General features: G+C 35.8%; 1 protein-coding gene across 6 annotated transcripts in view; it reads right to left on the bottom strand.

Moving 5' to 3' along the window:
• LOC110067232 (uncharacterized) overlaps positions 1-22,548 on the bottom strand; it is a 31,980-nt gene that overhangs the window by 2,590 nt on the left and 6,842 nt on the right. For 4 of the 6 annotated variants that reach the window (XM_089288210.1, XM_089288208.1, XM_089288209.1 and 1 more), the window contains one exon: positions 335-20,859. In XM_089288210.1, the coding sequence (XP_089144336.1) occupies positions 335-737 (403 nt within the window). In that variant the 5' untranslated portion in view covers positions 738-20,859. The remainder of the gene's footprint in view (positions 1-334; positions 20,860-22,548) is intronic. The other 2 variants (XM_089288211.1, XM_089288212.1) reach the window with 2 other exon arrangements.

Here is a 22,548-nt window from a genome sequence, read left to right on the forward strand (position 1 = left end):
TTAGAGATTTTATGTCCTGTTGTCATTTTAAGTGTTCAGCATTTAATTTTGAAGTTTTTTCTTGTGTCTTTCTTAGGCCTTAATCAATATATGTTTTTAAGAAATCTTCTAGTATAAGTCACAGAAACGCACGACCTTCAGCTTCTCAATAGACCTCTTTTCTAATCAGCATAAAACAAAACTACGGTTTAGGAATGCTTATACAATGCCTCTATGCCCTATTTTAGAACGATAACCGACAAAGTGCCATGAGCGCGCTAAAATGAGTTGGGGACATAAGAAAAATTTTAAAAATTTTCTACAGTTGTTCGTCTAAGACCTTATTGATCAATACCTGGTGGTTTTCCTTCGTTTGAGCGATTTCCAGAGGAACAGAAGACTTGGCAGCTTATTCGCGCTCCAGAGTTTCTCCTCCGAAAATCTTCACACACTTTGGAAGTTTGACGTTTATGGCACACTCTCTTTGACGCACAACCTTTGAGGTAATTTGCTTTACTTGAACCAGATACTGGATCATAGGCTTGAATGAGGAATTGAGCACATTGTTCCTCATCCGAAAGACAGTCTTCAACAACTTGACTGTCATTGCAATGGTCCCAGCTTGAACTGGAGACACACTTGTAGCACCTCATAATAGCGGCATTGGCTGTAGGCCAAATAATACGACATAAGTACAAGATCCATGAGAGTGTTGCCTTGCTTTGAAAAGCGACGTATATTTTATTTAAATGTTTCATATTAAACAATTACATTGTGAGGTCGAGATTTCTATCGCGTGATAGTTGACGAGGGCACAGGGCATATAGAAATCGAGAGCGAATAATCTAATTGTTTTAGTATAAATTCACTAGACGTTCAAAACTTTCACAGACACTTCGGAAACGCCAAGAAGGGTTTTGTTATCAAGGGCACACTGCTACGCTACTCACTATCTATCGAAGAATAAATAGTTAGTAGCGTACGTAGCCAATCAGAGAAGAGCATTCGTGATAAAACGCTAGTAGATTTATACTAAAAGTTAACGTAATCATTCAGGACAACCAAAACAGGCAAACAAAACAAAAATAACAACAACAGCGGGCACAACAACAACATTGGGAAAAAAGAAAACAATTGAACACAACCGAGAGATACATAGCAATGGTAATGATAATGATAACGATAACGGTAACGGTAATGGTAATGGTAATGGTAATGGTAATGGTAACGGTAATGGTAATGGTAATGGTAATGGTAATGATAATAATAATATAATCAAACTTTAATGAGTACTTTTTCATACAAACTTGAATCTTACATGTGTCTGGTAAAAAAAAACAAGAACAAAAAAAAAACAACAAACAAACAAACAACAACAACCAAACAGAAATTCTGTTGTTCCTTAAGTTTTTTCCCTCAAATAATTTATGTAAAACATTTTAATAGCTTACCTACGTAATCATACTCTGTAAGCATTCACCAGCATTAAGTGACTATGTACACAAGTAATGGTAAATTAATGTGTGTAAATTAATGATAGTAATGTGTATACTGTAGGCAATTCCTATCCCTACATGTCCCCCTTTTTAACATAGAAAAGAAAAAAATGTTGTAGAAATGTTACAGAAAGGAAAAAAGGTAAAATCCGAATATAATAATAATAATAATAATAATAAATAATAATAATAATAATAATAGTAATAACAGATCCCTCAGCAGCTCCCTCAGCAGTTTCGACGTCAAAGTCCGCATTCTTGACATTACAGGGGACTCTCCTAGTTGTCCTATCACCTCTCAAACAGATGAGGGTGGATCTCAAGAGTGCAAACGACGTTTTTGCCCTGATCCAGGACATCGTCTTAGCGTACTGTTCCCCCTTCTTTAGCGCTATCAGCTCCGCAAGGCGACTGTGGTACCATTCCGCCGGTTGTAGCGAATACTAAGATGTGAATGTTCCCTGTTCAACGTCGAGGACTCTGCTTGAGTACTGACGCTTCTTCTTATTAATAATAACAATAATAATAATGATGATGATAATAATAATGATAACAGTAATCATAATAATAGTAATAATAATATTCAAGAATAATAACAATTTTATTGCGCTCATCAAAATTCTTCACTAAAACTTTAATAACAATCATAGTAATAATAATAGTAATAGTAATAATAATAATTGACATTATTTAGTTGACATTATTTATGCTTAATGCGATGTTTAGACTACTTATATAGCTAGTTTTTTTTTTATTAAGCTAATATTTTGTCACATTTTCTGGAAGCTGAGCCATTATTTTGTTTTTCATCTTATGTGATTTATAACAAGCGATAAAATACAGTCTTCTTATTATAGCTCGTAATGTTTTGTAACTATTCGATGATGTGTAAATAAAATTATTATAATAAGTAAAATGAAAAGAATAATAATAATAATAATAATAATAATAATAATAATAATAATAATAGTAGCAATTGAAAATATTACACAGGGTAACCAGTTTAGGTTTTAAAGCTGATGTCAATGTGGGCCCCGTAAGATAAAACAGTGGGGACCGCAACAGGAATTCGATCACTTGATATGAATTCTGAACAGTCGTGTAATTAAACTCATTGTAATACGGTTGTGTACTTCTCTCCAGGCTAAAATATAAGTTAACCTATGTTGGAAACTCGTCTTCTTCCTCTTTGATACTCCGTATGACATTGACCAGTTCTTGCATGTTGCTTTTATCTATTGGCGTATACATTTAGCGCTAGCAGATTTAGCCTGGAAAAATGGCGTCAAACGAGATAGCTAGCTCAAGCATATGAGCCTGATTTAGATTTCCAGTTCTCGTATTGTCATTCTCGAAGGATCACAATGGCAGGTTGCAAGTTTTACGACCGCAAACGTTGTATGGAGGCGATCTACACCTTGATCGGTAGCCATTATACATGCATGGACACTGCGCTTGTGTGACTAATTGACAAATGGTTTGATGTGGACTACAGAGTTGCCGGGAAAACGATACCTGACAGTTTTAACGTAGATTTTAGAAATTGTGTACCCGTTCAAAACAATGGATGTACATGTACGATTAAAATTATTCCTGTTCACAAATTTCCTCACCTATTCCAATGTAAAGCAGGAAGGCAGCGTGTAACAATCTTGTTTTCATGTTTCTTGCTAAACTTTAAACTGAGAATCCGTCTTATTTTCTACATTCTACGAAGACCGATACGTTTTCTGAATTTGAATACAACAAGACCGAAACGAAACTTGAATTTGATATAGCAATCATTTTGCCTGATTTATATGTAGGTCTTGATGTCAACTTTCATTATTTACATTTGGCAAATGATAGTTACTTAAAGCAACCATTCGTTTCAACATATAGACCCTTTGCATAAATTGCGCCTAAATTTGAATAGCAATACTTTATACATCCTTAGCCTCGTACTGATGTTTCCAAACAAAGGATTTCTCACATGAATGTGAGACTCCGGATGTATAAGTATTGTTATTCAAATTGCACATAACAACAATAATTAACAACATTGCGACATGCATTGACATTGGCTAGTATCGGTACGTTTCAAATTGTTACTGATGTTACACTGTTGATGACTGCATGGCCACAGCATGAAATCTTATAGCCATCGCCAGTATTGTTTTAGTATGGGATTAGCCACTTTGGAAGCGAGAAAAGGCCTGCAGTCACTTGTGGGACATTTACTGGGTACAGCACGACTTCTCATCTGTTGTTTGACTTCAGTAATCACATAAGCAACTTCGAGATGGTCCCCCGATGTCTTCTTGTTTCTCGGAGTGGTGAATGATTTAAATGCTTTCATAATGTACATCTCACCAGCGCATAAATTAGAGTGAATGCCAATGTGATGAAAGTAATATTTCTTTTTCGTCTATGTATATGATCGACAGAAATATTTATGTGAACTGGATTAAATTATGTTAAATTAACTCTTTTTTTTATTCCAACTCTCTCGTTTTTCCCACTTTAAATTCTACAACGGTCGTTCAGTCACAGGTAGCGGCCGGTCTGGTCTTAGTGCGTATGTATCGTCTCCTTCCAGTACTCACCTAGTCAGAAACCATTATAAATATATCTTATTAGATGTTTTGGTGTGTGGTATCGCTGTATGTTTTTACGAGTTGTGCCGTATTTTGCGATACTACACACCAAAACATCTAGTAAGAAATTTATTGTTCAACTGCTGTAGTCAATAAATTCATCAATGAAAGAGGGAGAGTGTGACAATTTTGCGGCGCGCGCAGACCTGTACGGCAAACAGATTTTCTACTACACAAATAATTGTACAATATCGCTGTATATTTGTACTGTTACTTGGACGTTATTCGCTACAGTTGGATAATAAATTCGCGTTAGGTGGCGGTAGTTTTACTGCTCTATTTAAAACGTCGATTGTGGAGCTTTTGAGGTTCTCACCAAGTTTGAATGCTTTTAACTTTGAAAGAATTAAAGCAATAAACTCTAAATTTGGTGATATCGGCAAAAATTTTTCGGACAAAAAATTGCTGTGGCTTGTGATTGGTTAGGGAACTTGACGCTTCCATGTTAAATGCTCTTTAAAAGACTTTTTCTGTTTTTAATGGAAAAAAAAACATTCTCACAATAACTGTTACGACAACTTGAGCTTTCTTCATCGGTTTTGAGGTAGGTTTAATTGTTCTCTATCGTTTAGTACCAAAAAAGAAAGGTTGATTATTTAGAGGTAATTACATCATTTCTACGTCATGTGATGTCATCATTATATGTTATGGACCATAAGGTGGCTCGCTATAGTTTTACGATCGCACGCGCGGTGAGGACGAAAGCTCAAGTAATCTGCGCGCGCTCGAAGGAAAACGTCATTGTTTTTCGATATATTATTACGTCAACATGAGCACAACAAGCAAAACTGACAGTGAATTTACTCACGTTTCCTTCGATAAAACTTGGCAGATTGGTAGTAAATATTTTGCTTTAGTCGGAGCTCGTTTTTCAGGGAAATCTATAAGACCAGGTTTTTCGCAGACGTAAATTTGCAAAAATCGAAAAACCTGCCTTCACAAACCCTACTTTTTTCGTGTTTAAAATTCGTGTTCCGCAGGAAGCGATATGCTGTGAAAATTTTGGAAGATTTCACCGAAGGAAAGTCAAGAAAATCGCAAGTAGAGCCATAAAAGAGTAAAAAAACGTATTTGTTTGGGCATTTCTAATTCAAGACTAAAACCAATAATTTTAACAGAGATGATAGTAGAACACTATTTAATCATTGCTTATTACATGTAATTAGTTGAGAGGACTGGGTGTAAATACGAATGCAAAAACGGCATTCAAAATATAACACTTGCGCGCGCAACGCCATAAATGATTACCCTATGGAGCCACGTTAAAGGAAACATTTTGGAGGTGTTCTCTATAGGAATTACCGGTTGTCGGCTTCATCTTCCAAGATGAAAATAAGTCCGGTTTGCATGGGGTTTATATTTTACGTTGTTTGACTATCTCTGCTTGAAAATCCAGTGCAAACGGCAAGTTTACCTTTACAATCCAAATGCAACGGTCAATCAGGTTTCTGGAATCTTGTTTCAGAAAATTAAAACTTCTGGTTCAATTTTATTATTCATGCATTTTCCAAAATAATAAAAATAGAATAAAATAAATCGCTGAAATTGACGTGTTTCTGTTTCCATGTACACGTGATAAAAGGAAAACAATTCAAATGTGGAAAATGAAAACTGGGACATGACGTCATTCAGAATCGAACTTTCAGTTTTCCGAAAAAAAAATGAGATAAAAAATTGCGATTAAAAAAAAATGCAACGCGAAACTAAAATTTTCTATAACGACGTAAATACGAGATGTTTGGTTTCTATAAAATTCGTAACTTGCATGAGTAAAATCTAAATTAAGTAAGGTATTCCCCGCATGACCGCTTTTAAACTAGAACTGTGATTTTAAAATATTCGTTTACTGACCAACCTTTAGTGCGGCCGCTTTGTTTTTACCTTTGATCGTTGAACTCACAGAGTTTAATTTCTCTTAACTGCGCTCATATTTTTAAAGGCTTAGCCATAAATAAAAGCTGCAAGGCCGCAGTCTCAATGCTCGTTTCCCAGATTGTACGAGGAAGGTTTGGGTACAGTTCATGAAGCCTATTCTGACACAACATTGTGTAGCAGCAAGGGTAGTAGATCAAGTAAGCCTGTTGTAGCACCTGTTATCCTTATTTAGAGGCTAGGGGCATTATTTCGCTTTTTTCCCTTTCTCCTGCTCTCTCGCGCGATATCTATAACCCGGTATTCCCTTGAAACTCTGGCTGACCAAGAAGCGGAATGATTTGGCAAAGAAACGCAAACCATATACCACAAAAATAACAACAAAGAAAGAACATAAAACGGTTAAATTTGCAATTAATAATTGTATAGATAAACGCGCTTTCATTAACACTTATTGTACTAAATTCGGCAGAACCATCTGACAATTTGCAATAGAAAATAAACAAATTATCGCCAGTTCAAGAACTGTTATCACTGTCAGTTGAAGCCAAGTTTTGGTTTATTACAGCGAGGAAGGTTTACAATATTTCGGCTGCATTTAATTGCGATCCATAGTCATCTAATTAAAATAGAAACAAGTGGAAAGCGTACATATCAAGGTTAACTAGGCGTATAAACAGGTAATGATGTAACAAGACGCAATTAAAGAAATGATCTAACGCTCCCCAGGTTTTGATTCTCTCGATAATTAATGTTATCGTTCAGGTTCTTGATAAAGAAATATACCTTTAAAAAAATGTAAAATTTGTACATCATTTTACCGCTAATAATATCATCATCATCATCAACATCATCATCATCATCATCATCATCATAATCTTACATTATTATTATTATTATTATTATTATTAATATTCATTTTTTTCTAGAATAATGAAATGGAAAAAAATTCTTTATATTTCTACCATGGATGGTACATTCAAAAGATGTTGCCCAAGGAAGAATTTTGATCGTGGCATAACGCGTAAAGAAACTTAACTAAACAGTCTTCGTTCACACTGATATGGCAGAAATAAATGAATTACAATATTTTAAGAGGAAGCCACATCAGCCTTAACTGGTTTTCAGGCAGCTCCTATATCCTGTTCGAATTGGAATTTGGAGTGTTGGTTTTTGTGGAGGGAGGAAAACCGAGGAACCCGGAGCAAGGAGCAAGGAGAGTACCAACGATAAACTCAACCCAATTATGGCACCGGGACGGAATCGAACCCGGCCACATTAGTGAGAGGCGAGCGCTCTCACCACTGCGCCATCCCTGCTTCCTAGGAAAACATGTTATCTTGCCAGACAAACGATGTGGACTCGCGCACTGAAAATGTGAGCCATGACAAAAGACTATCGCATTGAGATGGGTGTTGTGCATTAATAACAAGTAATAAAGTAACAACTTTATTTTTCGAGGGTAGCACGACAGTAAAAACTGATGAACTAGTGGCCCTCAATCTAAATTACAAATATTGATAATGCTAAGATAAATACAGCAAATAGAAAATTTAAAAATACTAGAAAATAAGAAAAAAAAGTATATACATTAAAATTTTAGGATAAAAAAGACATTTATACGCGTTGATATTATGCTAAAAATATTTTTTAAGAGCAGTTTTAAAGGTGTTGGTGTATATCCTCTGACAGATTTTATGTCTGAGCATCTGATGGTACCCCTCAGAGGAGCTTGCTGCTATTTGAGGATTCCTTTTAATAAACCTTGTTTAGAAATGTCTGATTTTAATTGTAAAGCCATCGCTAAGCTGTGCTTGTTATTAATATGTATTCTTAAAAGAGCTTAAAAATAATGAATTATTCTGTGAAAAATTAAATAATTACATTGGCATGATATCCATATCATCCCCTAAATTTAGATTAACCATCGATTCATTGAAAGTTGTAATTGTCAAATCAGTTTTGGAACCATTCTTTGTATCTAAACTTTGTATCCCACTGAAAACAGGCTGTGAAATGCACTGTTTTCAATCGTCTTGTCAGGGATGTTTTACGTGCATGTGACGCAAAATTAAAAATTTGACATTTCTCCTGTGGTATATCTATAAACAAAAACAAAAACAGAAAAACAGATAGAGGGAGAAGTTGCATTCAGAACAAAAGCTCGTATTTTACCCGGATCAGTTACTTGTCATGCAACACATTCGAGTCACTTGCATTTTTTCTGTATATTCACAAGCCTTAAGGCCCATGATGGGAAGGTTAAATGTAATTGTTTTGGTTGGCTGGACATAATACCGTAGCATTTACAACCGCTTTCCTGTTTTCTGATTGGCTCTATTTTTTATGGAATGGTCTAAAAGATAGATCTCAACGATCTCTACCAAAGGTCGAGTTGCATTAAGGTTCATGAAAATACAGATTTCGGAATGGAATGGTGAAATCCTCATTGTGAAAGCGGTCTGTTAAATGCACTGTTTTCAATATTTGTGCCTTTAATATGTCCCATGCATGTGACGCAAAGGTAGAGATCTGTCTTTTTTTCTACAAGCAAAAAACAAAAAGTGTCGACAGAGACAGAGAGAGAGAGAGTGAAAGAGAGAGAGAGAGAGAGAGAGAGAGAGAGAGAGAGAGAGAGAGAGAGAGAGAGAGAGAGAGAGAGAGGTTAAATTTAGAACAATACCGCGAATTGTACATGGATAAAGGATGGATTTCAATGTCCTCTACAGGACAAGCAGCCATGCTAACATGACAAGCAGCCAACACTTAAAATGTATTAGATGCGTACCCGGTCCAGCATCATTGAAGTCGTGACATTTTTTCCAGCGCCATCACTGCTGCTTTGTCTGCATTTTAAAATGTTCCATCGTGTGTTGGAAGATTATTATTATTATTATTATTACTATTATTATTATTATTATTATTATTGCTGTTATTATTATTGTTATTGTTATCGTTATTTTTATTATTATTGTTATAATAATAATAATAACAATAATAATAATAATATTTAGTGAGGGAATCCAACTCGCCAAAGGCGGTTTTTAGTGGAGCCCTCCTAATATTTGTTTACTTTTTTTTTGTTGAGATATAGTTCCCATATATCGCGTTCACTCGGAGTAAAAGAAAGACGAGGACAATACATGTACTAGAAAAATGTTGCCCAACATTTTGGTCTGTTGAAACAGACCATCTGTAGCGCAAGGAGATATTTTTTCCTTTGCAGAACGAAGACTGACCATCACTTTGTGGAACACCGCATTGAAATTGTGAACCGTGACATAGATTACAGCAATGTTGCATGGCATGAGACCTTCGTCTATGCCGTCGTGTAAGGCCGTAGAAAGACTTTCTAAAATACGGGAAGACAACAGAAAGATATGGATGTGTTTTACCTTTATAACAGGAATAAGGACGTATTTCCCTTCCATTTGTAACTCACACTCTTTGAGTAGGATTGAGAAAAACTACTTTTTATCTATATATTTATTTATTCATTTTTCGTAAAGGAAATTTGATGACATTTGTAACATAATTTACTTTTCAGGATTACCTCCTGGATTTGCATATTTTTCTATTTTGTATTAATTACTATTTTTTTCATACATAAGCTTAAAATTATAAGATGGACATTTTTACCTTAGTTGTAAACAGGTATAATAATACCTTTGCAAGGATTTAAATTTTATGCAGAAGCCAGGTCTTGTGGAGTTTTTCATCACATAGTCCTGGCTCAGATTAGTGTGCCGTCTCTATGAAACTTGAAAACCAGATTGAAATATTGTATATGCATGTGGATATATATACTCTAAGAAATATTCAGCGTGTCATTTCTGCATTTTCAATGGGTTCATTGTGTCTTATAAGATAAAGCCAGGGTTCTTTTTCGGGTGGAATGCAGTTCCCACATCTTGTGTTCACATGGAGCAAAAAAGAACGGAGCAGATATTTCACTCTCCACATTCCGACCTGGCGAAAGGGACCGTCAGTTGTCAAAGGCTAGATAGTGCGCGATTAACAAACACTGCCAAGGGCATATAAAGTTTATATATTTTCTTATTATTTTTTTAATTAACAATCCCTCAGAATTTCTTTGTCTTCCTAATTATCTCTCAGTCAGAAGGGCTGCGAAATGTAAAATGATCAGTGTTATATATTATATCAGAGTTCTAAACAAATTTAAGTTTTAAAACACCTTGATGGTTCAACTTGTTGCTTGGTTGCCACAGTCATTGCTGGCATAAGAGTGTCGTCTCCATGGAAAAATGAAAAGAAAATTTCGATAGAAAGATCGTATAGGCTTGTGAGGAGCGACACGAGCCCAGTATCCCCAGGTGTGCCTGCTGTTCATCTGAATTCTTTAGGAGCTTTAATATGCCTTCCTTAAAATGGCCACCCTTATTTTGGTGTTGGAATGGAATGGTGAAATCCTGATTGTGGTTTCCTTTCCAGTGGAAGGTCAGAACCACTTGTAGGATCGGGATTTCGTAATATATATTTTTTTCTGTTTTGAAAAAAAATAAAGATTTTCTTTAAAAAACCCTCTTAGTCATAATAGTTTGTTTTTTACTAGAAGTTGAGATGCTTTAAATTTCTAGAAAATAGAGTCCATAAAGGGAGAGACGTGTAATCATTTTGAAGAGAAAAGCAAAGAAGAGAAAAGACAAACCCAAAACATGCATAAGTACCAATTCCAGCATGACCAAAATCGTAGCATTTTTTTTTCTACGCCGTCACCTTGCTATGCCTTCATTTCTAAATAATTATTATTCACCGTGTGTTGGAAGATACAACCAGGATTCTTCTTTTTTGTTTCCCGCGGGACACAAATCGAACATCCCGTGTTTACTCGGAGTAAAAAAGGACGAGACTACGCATGTACTTGAAAAGTGTCGTCCAGCATTTTGATCTGTTGAAGAAGACCATCTGTAGTCGAACGAGATGAAATGGTAGCATTTGTTCCTATGCTGAAAGAAAAGCGACATCAACTTACTGTACTGTCACTATGTGGAACACCACATTGAGATTGTAAACCAGGAAAGAGATTACAGCAAAGTTGATCTGCATGTGACCGCCATTTCCAATTTTCTATGCCATCGGGTAATGCTGTAATTAAAAAAAGCCTTTTAAAAAGCGGGAAGACAACAAAAATGAAAGAAGTGTTTCGCCTTTATAACACGGAATATGAGGGTATTTAACCTCAGTTGTCAACATATATAATTTCGTTGAAGAAGGCAAGTTTTGTAGCAATTGTAGGAGTTACGAGGCATGAGCAGAGTTTAAGGTGTACGAAATTATGACCAAAAGAGTGATAAGAAATACGATGGATGATAAAATCACAGAAATGCGAAGGAGTGACGCTAACGCTGTCTCTTGAATGACGCATGAAGGATGAGGTCGCATGCAAGTGCCGCCAGTCCAGGCTCACTTATATGGCACCATTTGTTCCTTTAAAGAGTACGTACAGAAACATATAATCTTGCCTGACTATCAAGATGTGGACCTCCACACTGAGATTTTAAGCCATGAAATGAGATTAAGGTTTTCCACTATTTTACGCCAGTAAAGCCGAGGAAAGAAATATCGTAGATGCAAAAAGAAAACAGGAAATCTGCTTTTTTTTAAAGGAAATCAGCAGAACTTATTTTGAAATTATTTATTATTTTATAGGATGGACATATTAACGTTAGTCGTAGGCAGGTATAATATACCTCTGTGAGTATTTAAATTTGATACAGAAGACTGGTTTTGTGGAGTTTTTCATTACTTAGTCCCGCCTCAATGAAGTGTGACTTATCTACCATTGTGGAAAGACGCCCTCAAAACCGGATTGAACATTTTATATGCATGTGGGTGTAGATCGATGCTCTGAGAAATATTCCGAGTGAGCTTGGTATCCCTCACATAAGCTTCTTCCCATCCTTGTCGCTATGTCTACATTTTTAAATGATCCATCATGTGTTTGATGTGAGAGAGAATTTTTTTTTTTTTTTTTTTGTGCCATGGGATACGGTTCCTTACTCGGAAAAAAAATAGACCAAGACAGTGAATGACATTTGCTGCCCAGCATTCTGATCTGTTGAAATAGACCATGGGTAGTCGAAGGAGATGGAATCCTAATATTTCTCCTTGCAGAAAGCAGAACGACCTGCTGGACTCTCTGTATGTGGACCACCACATTGAGATTTTGAACCACGATTTTTTCTGGTATTTCTGCATTTTCAAAAGATCCATCCTTTATTTTGGATGATAAAGCTAGGATATTTTTTATTTTTATTCTGGTGGGATACAACTTCCACATTTCGTGTTGACTTTGTGCAAAAAGGGGACAGAACCAGTTCTTTCTGGGAAAAGGACGAAGACAACACATGTACTTGAAAACTGTTGCCCAGCATTTTGATCTGTTGAAAATGTGACCATCTGTAGTCGAAGGAGATGAAATGGTAACATTTCTTCCTTTGCTGAAAGAAAAGCGACATCAACTTACTGTACTGTCACTATGTGGAGTACCACATTGAGACTGGCAACCAGGAAAGAAATTACAGTAATGTTGATCTGCAGGCGACCGCTATTTTCCAATTTTCTATTCCGTGGGGTAAGGCTGTACAGAAGCCTTTTAAAAAGCGGAAAGACAACAAAAATGTAGAAGTGTTTCGCCTTTATAACAGCGAATATGAAGGTATTTACCTTGTATTTTTAACTCACAGCTGCTTGCGATACTTATAGAACACATTGAACTAACGGGTAAATTTTTTTACGATTATGAAAAAAAGTACTTTTAACTTGTTTTAACCTCGGCCGTCGACATGTATAATTTTGGGTAAGAAAGCAGTTTTTGTAGCAATTGTAGAAGCTATGAGAAATTAACAGAGTTTAATTAAGATGTACGAAATTATGACCAAAAGGGTTAGAGTGGTAAGAAATACGATGGATGATAAAATCACAGAAATGTGAAGGGGAAACGCAAAGGCTGTCTCTTGAATGACGCATGAAGAGGTCGCACGGACGTGCCAAGTCCAGGCTCGCTGAAAGGGAACCAGAGCATAGAAAAATGTCATCTTGCCTGACTATCACGATGTGGACCTCCACACTGAGATTTTAAGCCAGACATGAGATATGCAATGCCGACCAGGTTGAGATAGGGGTTTTCCACTCTTTTCCATTATATTTATGGACATTAGCACAACTTAATTATTTTAATTTGATATTTCTAACATAATTTACTTTTGAATTGGATTACATCTGGGATTTGCATGATGATTTTTTTTCTATGTAAATTCTTATTATTTTTCATTTTTTATTGTTTTTTTTTTGTTTTTTTTAAGTATAAGCTTAAAATTATAAGATGGACATATTAACGTTAGTTATAGGCAGATGTAATATACCCGTGTGAGTATTTAAATTTGATACAGAAGCCAGGTTTTGTGGAGTTTTTCATCACTTTGTCCTGCCACAATGAGGTGTGACTTATCTACCACTATGGGAAGACGCCTTGAAAACCGGATTGAATATTGTATATATATGCATGTGGGAGTAGATGCTCTGAGAAATATTCTGAATGAGCATGATATCCCTCCCATAGGCTTCTTCCAATCCTTGTCGCTATTTCTGCATTTTTAAATGATTCATGCTGTGTTTCATGAGACAGACAGGATTATTTTTCTTTGTGCCCTGGGATACAGTTCTTTACTCAGCGTAAAAAAAGACGACGACAGTACATGTACATGACAAATGTTACCCAGCGCTCTGATCGTTTTAAAAAGACCATCGGTAGTAACGTCGAACGAGAAGGAATCCTAATATTTTCTCAGTGCAGAAGGAAGAACGACCTGCTGGACTCTGTATGTGGACCACCACATTGAGATTTTGAACCACGATTCTTTCTGATATTTCTGCATTTTCAAAAGATTCATCCTGTATTTTGGATGATAAAGCTAGGATTTATTCTGGTGGGATACAACTTCCACATTCTGTGTTGACTTTGAGCAAAAAGCGGACGGAACCAGTCTTGTACTTCACAAAATCCTGCACATGACCACCTGTTGATAAGGACCATCAGTCGAAGGAGATGGAACTCCTCTGGCATACGAGAAGCAACAATTGCCTTTGTGCAAGATGGAGCATTGTGCAATATCAACACTCTTGTAATTTCTTTGTCATGCGCCTAGGCATTCATTGCTGCTATTTTGTGCATTTTTAAATGATTCACCCTGTGTTGAAAAATGAAAAGAGCCAGGATATTTTTTCTGGTGGCATACAGTTCCCACATCTAGATCTCGTTTTCACTCGCGTTAAAAAAATAAAAAAAATAAAAAAAAAAAAGAAGAAGAAGAAGACAGTATATGCACTTGAAAAATGTTACCCAATATTCTCATCTGTTGGAAAAGACCATGTATGTTCGAAAGAGAGGGAATCGCAATATTTGTTCCATTGCAGAACAAAGAAGGGCATAAAAGTACTGTACTGTCAATATGTGGACCACCACATCGAGATTCTGAACCACGACAGAGATATCAGCAATGTTGATCTGAACGAGACCGCCATTTTCTACTTTTCTATGCTGTCCAGTAAGCCTGTAGAAAGACATTCTAAAAAGCGGGAAGACAAAACACAAAAACAGCAACAACAACAAAAGCGAAAACAATGAAGTGTTTTACCTTTATAACGTTGTTGTTGTTATTTTCATTCCTGTACCTACTATATTATAAGTATTTATTTTTAACCTTACTTGCGAAGAGAGATAATTTTGTTTGAAGAAGCCATTTTTGCAGCGTTTGAGAGGCCATAAGCCAGGAGCAGAGTTTAAATAGTACGAAAGTTTAGCAAGACACTGGATAGAGGAAGACTGATCAAAAGAGCAGAAAGAAATACCATGGAAGGTAAATAGAAAACTGCGAGGGAATAACACTGCAACGTTGTCTGTTGAAAGACAAGAGGTTGCCTGTAAGTTCCCAGTCCAGGTTCACTGATATGACAACATTTGTTCCTTTAAAGAGAAGAGAAACATGTCATCTTGTGTGCCTGTCACGATGTGGACCTCCACACTGAGATTTTGAACCATGACTAAATCATTGTCGACCCGGATTAGATCAGCGTTTTCCACCATTTTATGCCACGGAGCAAATTAAGTTAAGAAAAGAAATATCATAAATGTAAGGAGAAGACAGGGAGAAAAAGAAAAACTTAATTTGCTATTTTTTTTTCTTAGATGAAATTAGAAGAACTTATTTTGATGACATTTCTAACATAATTTACTTCTGGATTAAGACACTTTGTTATCATTATTTTATAAGCTTAATTGGACATTTTAACCTTAGTTGTAAACAGATATAATATACCGTGTAATTGTTTAATTTTGACGCAGAATTGTGATTCATCACACAGTACTGGCTCAAAGACGTATGACGTCTCTATGAAAAGACGACTTAAAACCAGATTGAAATATTGTATATAGGCATGTGGGCCGGTGTAGATGATCTCAGAAAAACTCTACATGAGGACGATATCTCTCACATAAAGCTTGCTGTTATTTTAAGGATTTTTAATAAGCATTGTGTAGAAATATAGGCTTTCAATTGAAAAGCCATAGATAACTTGTGTTTTGGTTGGTTCGTCAAAACTGAAACTAATTTTAAAATGGAATACTCAAATCCTGCATTATTTTAGAACTAGGGGCCTTTTGTATCCCTTGAAATTTGTTTGACATTCTTTGTTTTCACTTATCCTTTTTTTTTTTCAACATATTAAGAATGAAAACAAATGCATATCAACAGTTATTCACCACTGAAAAGAGCAGGTTGTTGAATACATTTATTCTATGATTTTTGCGCTAAATATCACATAATGTATGTGATATGCACAGGCAAATGGCAAATGAGTGTGTGCTTCTGTCATATTTACATAGAAGGTACATGCATGAACATAGCCTAACAGCATTTTGACCTCAACACCATACTGAAGAGAAAGCAGTGGTATGGTTGACGTGGTGAATAGCAACCATTTTCGCATAATAAATAAGTTAACAACTGACCAAGTATATAAGACTAGGAAAAACGTGGTAATGTCTATAGAATAAGGAGTCCTCCAAATGGATACGGAAGAGAAGATATAGTCAGAATGACAGCAGTGGCTGCTGTGTGCTTGGGAACAAAATGTGCCTCAGAGACCAATACCAGGGTTGTGTTAGATTTTGAGTTGTATTAAGATCTAACAAAATACCTCAATATAAGAAGACACACGTTTTAACAAAACAGAACAGAAATATTCCCCGGAGGGAATTTTGATTTTGGCATGTCAAATAAACTGAAATAATAATTTAAAAGTCTTATTTGCGCTTCAGCAAGACAAAATAACAGCGGTAGGACACTGAATGATCTCAGAAAAACAATGCACATGCGTACCATGTTCCATAAGGTTCATCGTGAGGGCGATCGTGCTTGCAATGCACATTCAAGTTGAATCGTGATAAAGTAATGGTAACAAACAATACATTTTCTTAAATTTGAGCTGTAGAGAAATCGGTCAGAACAATAATAGCGGTATCCATTCTAGACAATCTTTCTGTGAAATGTCACAGTATTTTTCACCCCCAAAAGAATGGTGTTTTCACTTAGAATGTTATGGACACTTGAAGGGATGTAGAAGTTATGCGGCAGCCTTGCAAATTTTTAATGTATTGTTCAAGAACAAGCCCAGTTATATCAGGTTTTAAATCGTAAAGCAAAATTTATTTCATCAAAACTAGAGGTATTGCCATGTTATTATTCTCTATCTTTTCGTTTCAAGAATCATTGTAAAATTCTTACTACGCATATATATATATACGTTACAATTTTTGGTTTTGCATATGTTGTTTTTTTTTTTCTGCAATTTTGTTTCCATTGTATTGTTTCCCTTACTGTGTATAGTGCTTTTTTATAAATGTGTAAAATTTTAAATTAAAAGGACACTGTTTTATGTATCTACTTTGAATAATATTCTAAGTTCGCTTAATTTTATTTCGTCTTTTAGCGTACTTAGAAACTGCAGTCAGTGGACGCATGGATTTGCTGCAACTCAACTGAAAAAAAAACAAACAAACAAACAAAGAACTTTTTCTGTCACTTGAGCTCTTGTTCTAGTCAGTGGCTCACTTCAAGGTCTTGCCTCTTTGAAGTGATTATTTAACAAACTGAAAATCTGTGTTTTCGTGGATTCCTTCTTGCTCTCCTCCTTCTTGGTGGTGGAGATTTTGATCAAGTCCTTCGAATGTGGTACAGTGCATTGACGATGTCGTTTCACGTCTCAGAAGCAGTTGTTATTCTCATCCTTGTTGCTATATCTGTATTTATAAATAGTTGATCGCGTGTTGGAAGATATATAAAACCAGGGTTCTTTCTATGGTGGGATTCAGTTCCCAGATCTCACAAAAAAAGAACGAAGACAGTGCATGTACACAAAACTGTTCCCCGACATTCTGATCTGTCAAAAAGACCACTGGTAGTCCAAGGAGATAGAATCGTAATATTTTCAGCAATGTTGATCTGCATGAGGCTTCCATTTTTCAATTTTCACCAAGGCCGAAGAGGGGTCTGCTAAAAAGGCAGGAAGACCAGATCTGAATAAAGAATGAAGTGTTTTACCTTTATACAAGAGGATGTGAACGAATTTCCCTTACGTCTGTGTGTGAATAAAATGAGCCTCAATCATCACTACCACAGTTTGAGTTTTACCAAGGTTTAACAAAATAATTCAACAGAGACGACACATGAAACATGTAACAAATGTTCTGCGGGTGAAAATGTTGATTGTGGCTTGGTAAATAAACGAAAAATAGGTCTGGCATGTGTGTGTGAAGTGGTTCAAGCAAAGACCAAAACCATCTCAGAATAACAACAGTGAGACATAAAATGATCTCGGATAAACAGTGCACATCATATCCAAGTTCATAGGGAAGATAAAGGTGATTGTTATGCATATTCATGTTAAAGTGGGATCAAATAATTTAGGAAAGATGGTGCGACGGAAAATAAATTTGCCTAAATATGAACTATAGAGATATCGCGTAAAACAATAAAAGGTGTTCATTTGAAAAAAAAAAAAAAATGTTTGTGAAATGCCCCAATACCTTCAACACGCCAATGGAGGGATGTTTTTACTTAGAAAGCCATGAACACTTGAAAGGACGTCGAAGTTATAGAACAGCCATGAAAATTTTGGACAGGTAACTGAAGTAACCGTCATCAAGGACTGTTGCCGTAACATTATATTTATAATGCACTGGTATTGTTTACAAAGAAGCCAAGTTATGTCAGATTTCACCAAAACTTGAATAGTTACCATGTTTTCATTAATCATCTTTTTATCTCAAGGACCATTATAAAACTTTGACTACATTAAAACAACTGGTTTTTCGTACGCTTTTATTTAGTATCTTTATATTGTTACCGGCTGTGCAATTGTTTCTGTTCTAAATACCCTTAGCCTTGAAAATTTAACTTGTTTGCTTTGAATAATTGCCTTAGTGCGCTAAAGTTTATTTCCTTATTTAGCGTACTTAGAAACTACAGTCAGTGGAAGCATAGAGTGTTGAAACGCAACTCAAAAAAGAAAAAAAAAAGAAAGAAAGAAAGAAAGAAAGAAAGAAAGAAGAAGAAGAAGAAGAAGAAACGTTTTCTGCCATGTATGCTCTTGGTCCAGTGACACACCTCAAGCTCTTCCTTCTTTGGAATAATTATTTTAACAAACCCAAAGTCTGAGTACTCCGTGGATGTCTTCTTTCTCTCCTTCTTCTGGTTGGTGGAGAATTTGGTTAAGTCCATTCGTATATGATACTGTGCAGTGGCGATGACTTCTCACGTTTCAGAAGCAGTTTTTATTCCCATCCTAGTCGTTATGTCTTCATTTTAAAATTATTTATCGTTCGTTGGAAGGTATATAGAACCAGGATTATTTTTCTGATGGCCATGGGATACATTTCCCACATCTTTCTCGGAGTAAGAAAAGACGAAGGCAGTACATGCAAGTATATCAAAATTGTTGCCAAGCATTCTGATCTGTTGAAGAAGATCATCGGTAGTCGAAAGTGATGGATTTGTAATATGTTCTCTTTTTTTAGAACGTAGAAAGACACAAACGTGATGGACTGCCAGTATGTGGACCACCACATTGAGATTTTGAACCATGAAAGAGATTACAGCAATGTTGATCCGTTCAAGAATTTTAACCAAGGCTGAAGAAAGACCTACTAAAAAGCAGGAAGACAGCAAGAAAATTGTTTCACCTTTATGAAAGGGGAAAATGAAGTAATTTCCCTAACATGTTTGAGTTATATTTGTAACCAGAGTTTGAGTTATGTTTTAACCAAGAAGACCCATGCTTTCGAGTAAAGACTAAAACGGATACCGGGTAAACAGTGCACATCATATCTGAGTTCATTGAAGAGATAGTTGAGATTGCTATGCACATTAGTGTTCAAGTAGGATCAAATGATTTGAGAAGGATAAAGCGACGGTAATAAAAAAAACTGGCGTGAGTTTGAACTGTGGGGGAATCGGAGAGAACAATAAAGATGGTTCATTTGTAAAATGCCACAATAAATTCAACCCCTAATAGATTGGTGTTTTTACCTGGAATGCTATGGACACTTGAAATGATGTAGAAGTTGTATAGGACAAGGTTACAAACTTTGGACAGGAAAGTGAAGTAACTGCCATCAAGAAATATCTTCATAACATTTATAATGCAGTGGCATTGTTTAAGAACAAGCCAAGTTATGTCAGATTGTAAAGCAAAACTGTTTTCACCAAAACTTGAAGTATTACCATGTTTTCATTCATCGCCTTTTTCTTTCAAGAGCCATGCACTATAAAACTCTGACTACATAACAATAATTTATTTATTTTTTGCCTAGAATAATTGCCATACTGGGATAAAGTTTATTTCTTTATTTGGCGTACTTTGAAACTGCAGTCAGCGTGCGCACAGAGTTATTGTAACCGAACCTTAAAAAAGTTTTCGGTCAGGTGTGCTCTTGTTCTTGCCAGTGACACACTTCAAGATCTTCCGTCTTTGGAATACTTATTTAAAAAAAAAAAAAATCAAAAATCTGTTTGTTTTGTTTTGTTTTGTTTTGTTTTTTTTTTTCCGTGGACTTCTTTTTGTTCTGCTTCGATTTACTGGTGGAGAACTTAACGAAGTGCTTTCGAATGTTGTACAGTGCATTGCCGATGGCGTATATCGTTTCAGAAGAAGTTGTTCTCCGCATCGTTATTGCTATGCCGTAGTTTTCAAATGATTTATCGGTTTTTCTATGACAGAACCGAGTAACAAGGATCTTTTTCGGATGGAAAACAGTTTTCACATCTGGTCTTCACTAGGGGTAAAAAAGGCGAATACAGTCCTTGAAAATTGTTACTCAGTGTTTTCATCTGTCGAAAAGGACCATCGGTATAGTCAATTAAAGATGATGGAGTCTCCTTTGGCATAAGAGAAAACATTACAGTCATTGTGCAAGATGGACCATTCAGAGGCAACTTTTCTCCTTCAAATAGCTGATGAGCAAAGGTCCTTTTGTAAACATGTGCCTTTCCGCAAACAAAAGAGGTGAAATTTGTTATATTATTTACATTTTGTAGTTAACAAATAATTTATCTGGCGAAACGTCTTCCGATTATCACACTCTGCGTAATGAATACGGGACGAATTTGTGATGAGTTAACAGTTCAGAATAAGCAAAAAAAGATAAAAACAAAATAACAATTCATTTTTCCTGTGCAACACTTACTATGATGGTAGATACAAAGAAAAATTACAGCTTTTGTTGCTCTCCATCTGCTCTCTCCCAAATCACCAAGATGGATATGTGAGACATCAAGCTGACGTAATGTTTATCATACCTGGGAGAAAAACAAGCCGTTAATTTGTCATTGTTTACATGATAATCACTTTGGGAATTTTCATCGTGCGAGCATTGTTGCTATAGAATTATGTCCGTATCAAATTATTTATTTAATTGTTTATTTATTTACCTATTTATCTAACCTTAAAGGCACAAACAAAATATTCGCGTTGATTTGTGCGTTTTGTTCATTTCGTTCATTTCCTTCTTCTTTTGGAGGGGAGGAACTGGGAGTGACTCTAATAATGATAATAATAATAATAATAATAATAATAATAGTGATAATAATAATAAGTTACTACGTGCGCTGTGATTGGTCAATTTTGCCTGGCGTATTCTACTGTATGGCCAGCTAAAATTCAAAGCTGTTTCATTACCAAAATGTTTCGTGATTTATCGCCAAAACGACGACTTAACAATGTTTTCAAATTGACTTGTTTTGCTTTTGACGTGCATCAGAAATTTGAAACCGTTCTGGGTGAATAGGAATCGATCTCGAAATCATCAGACACACAGTAGAGATATAATAAATATCTTACTAACCTCGTCTTCTCGGTCCGTACCTTTAGTTATGGATCCTCGTTCCCTCCTCAGCTCCACCCCCTTTCGATTTATGGTCCGCACGCTTCGCGCTTGCATGGTTGATACGGTATGGACCTCGAACTCAGTTAGTAAGAGGTATTCATTCATCATTAAATTTCATCCCAACCATGACTAAGCTAGAGCGTATATGATCTTCGCAAACTTCGGGCGTATCAGAGATATGGATATCCTTCCCGGTGAGAAGTAATAGGCATGTATTCATATCGCATTGAAGTATCAATTTTGAGATAGTACGATCACGTACAAGGCGGTAATCATACATTGTAGGTTATAGAGGATGGTCGGTAGGTTTAAAAATTCATTTAACTGGGAGGCTGGAGCTTTCACTGCATAGAATTGTCAGGACTTTATACTGTTGGTATAATTCAGATTTCTTGTTAAAACTTGTCGTCAGTAATAAGGATATTACCAAAGACAAACACAAATTTAAGCGAGGTTTCATGACATATATACATATATTTTTTGCTCAATTGAACTCTATTCCCCTCGACACAGTATATGTCTGCTGATTGTTGTGTCTTTGACTACCATTTTCTGGTAAACTTATGACCGCTATCACCACTGTATGACCTGCCGGATCAATTATAAGTGTCTTGAAATTAAGAGTAAATTGACCAATCACGTAGGGGCCAAACCACTCCCCAAATGTTTCGTCAGTTCTTGGGTATTTCACATTATTTCACATTACGACCACTTTTTTAAGTTTAAAAAACATGTTTCGACAGAACTTCTGTCATCTTCAGTTGAATGAATGATTACAAAGCAAGTTGAATAATAAGTAGGCAAAAATGCTAATTAAGACAAATAATAACAACAGAATGAGAAAAGGTGTAAATTAAAAGGATAATTTTAGATTTACATGGTGTAATTGCTGATTGAGGCAAGGTAGTTCTTTTTGAATATTGATAGCCTCCTTTATCTTGAGTTGAAAGCTGGTAGTGGCGTGATCTCAAATATGAAAGCAGTCTATTGAACACAATGAGCGACAACGTTGAGAATTCTGAAGATGTTTGAAGATGTGAGAGGCCCTATCAACGGCTAAGTGCTCACGTACGCGTGTGGAAAAATGTCGGGAGGTTTCGCC

This window comes from Orbicella faveolata, unplaced genomic scaffold (genome assembly GCF_042242905.1).
Source record: "Orbicella faveolata isolate gen_17 unplaced genomic scaffold, um_ofav_v1 contig_15, whole genome shotgun sequence".
In the NCBI taxonomy this organism is placed as follows: domain Eukaryota; kingdom Metazoa; phylum Cnidaria; class Anthozoa; order Scleractinia; family Merulinidae; genus Orbicella; species Orbicella faveolata.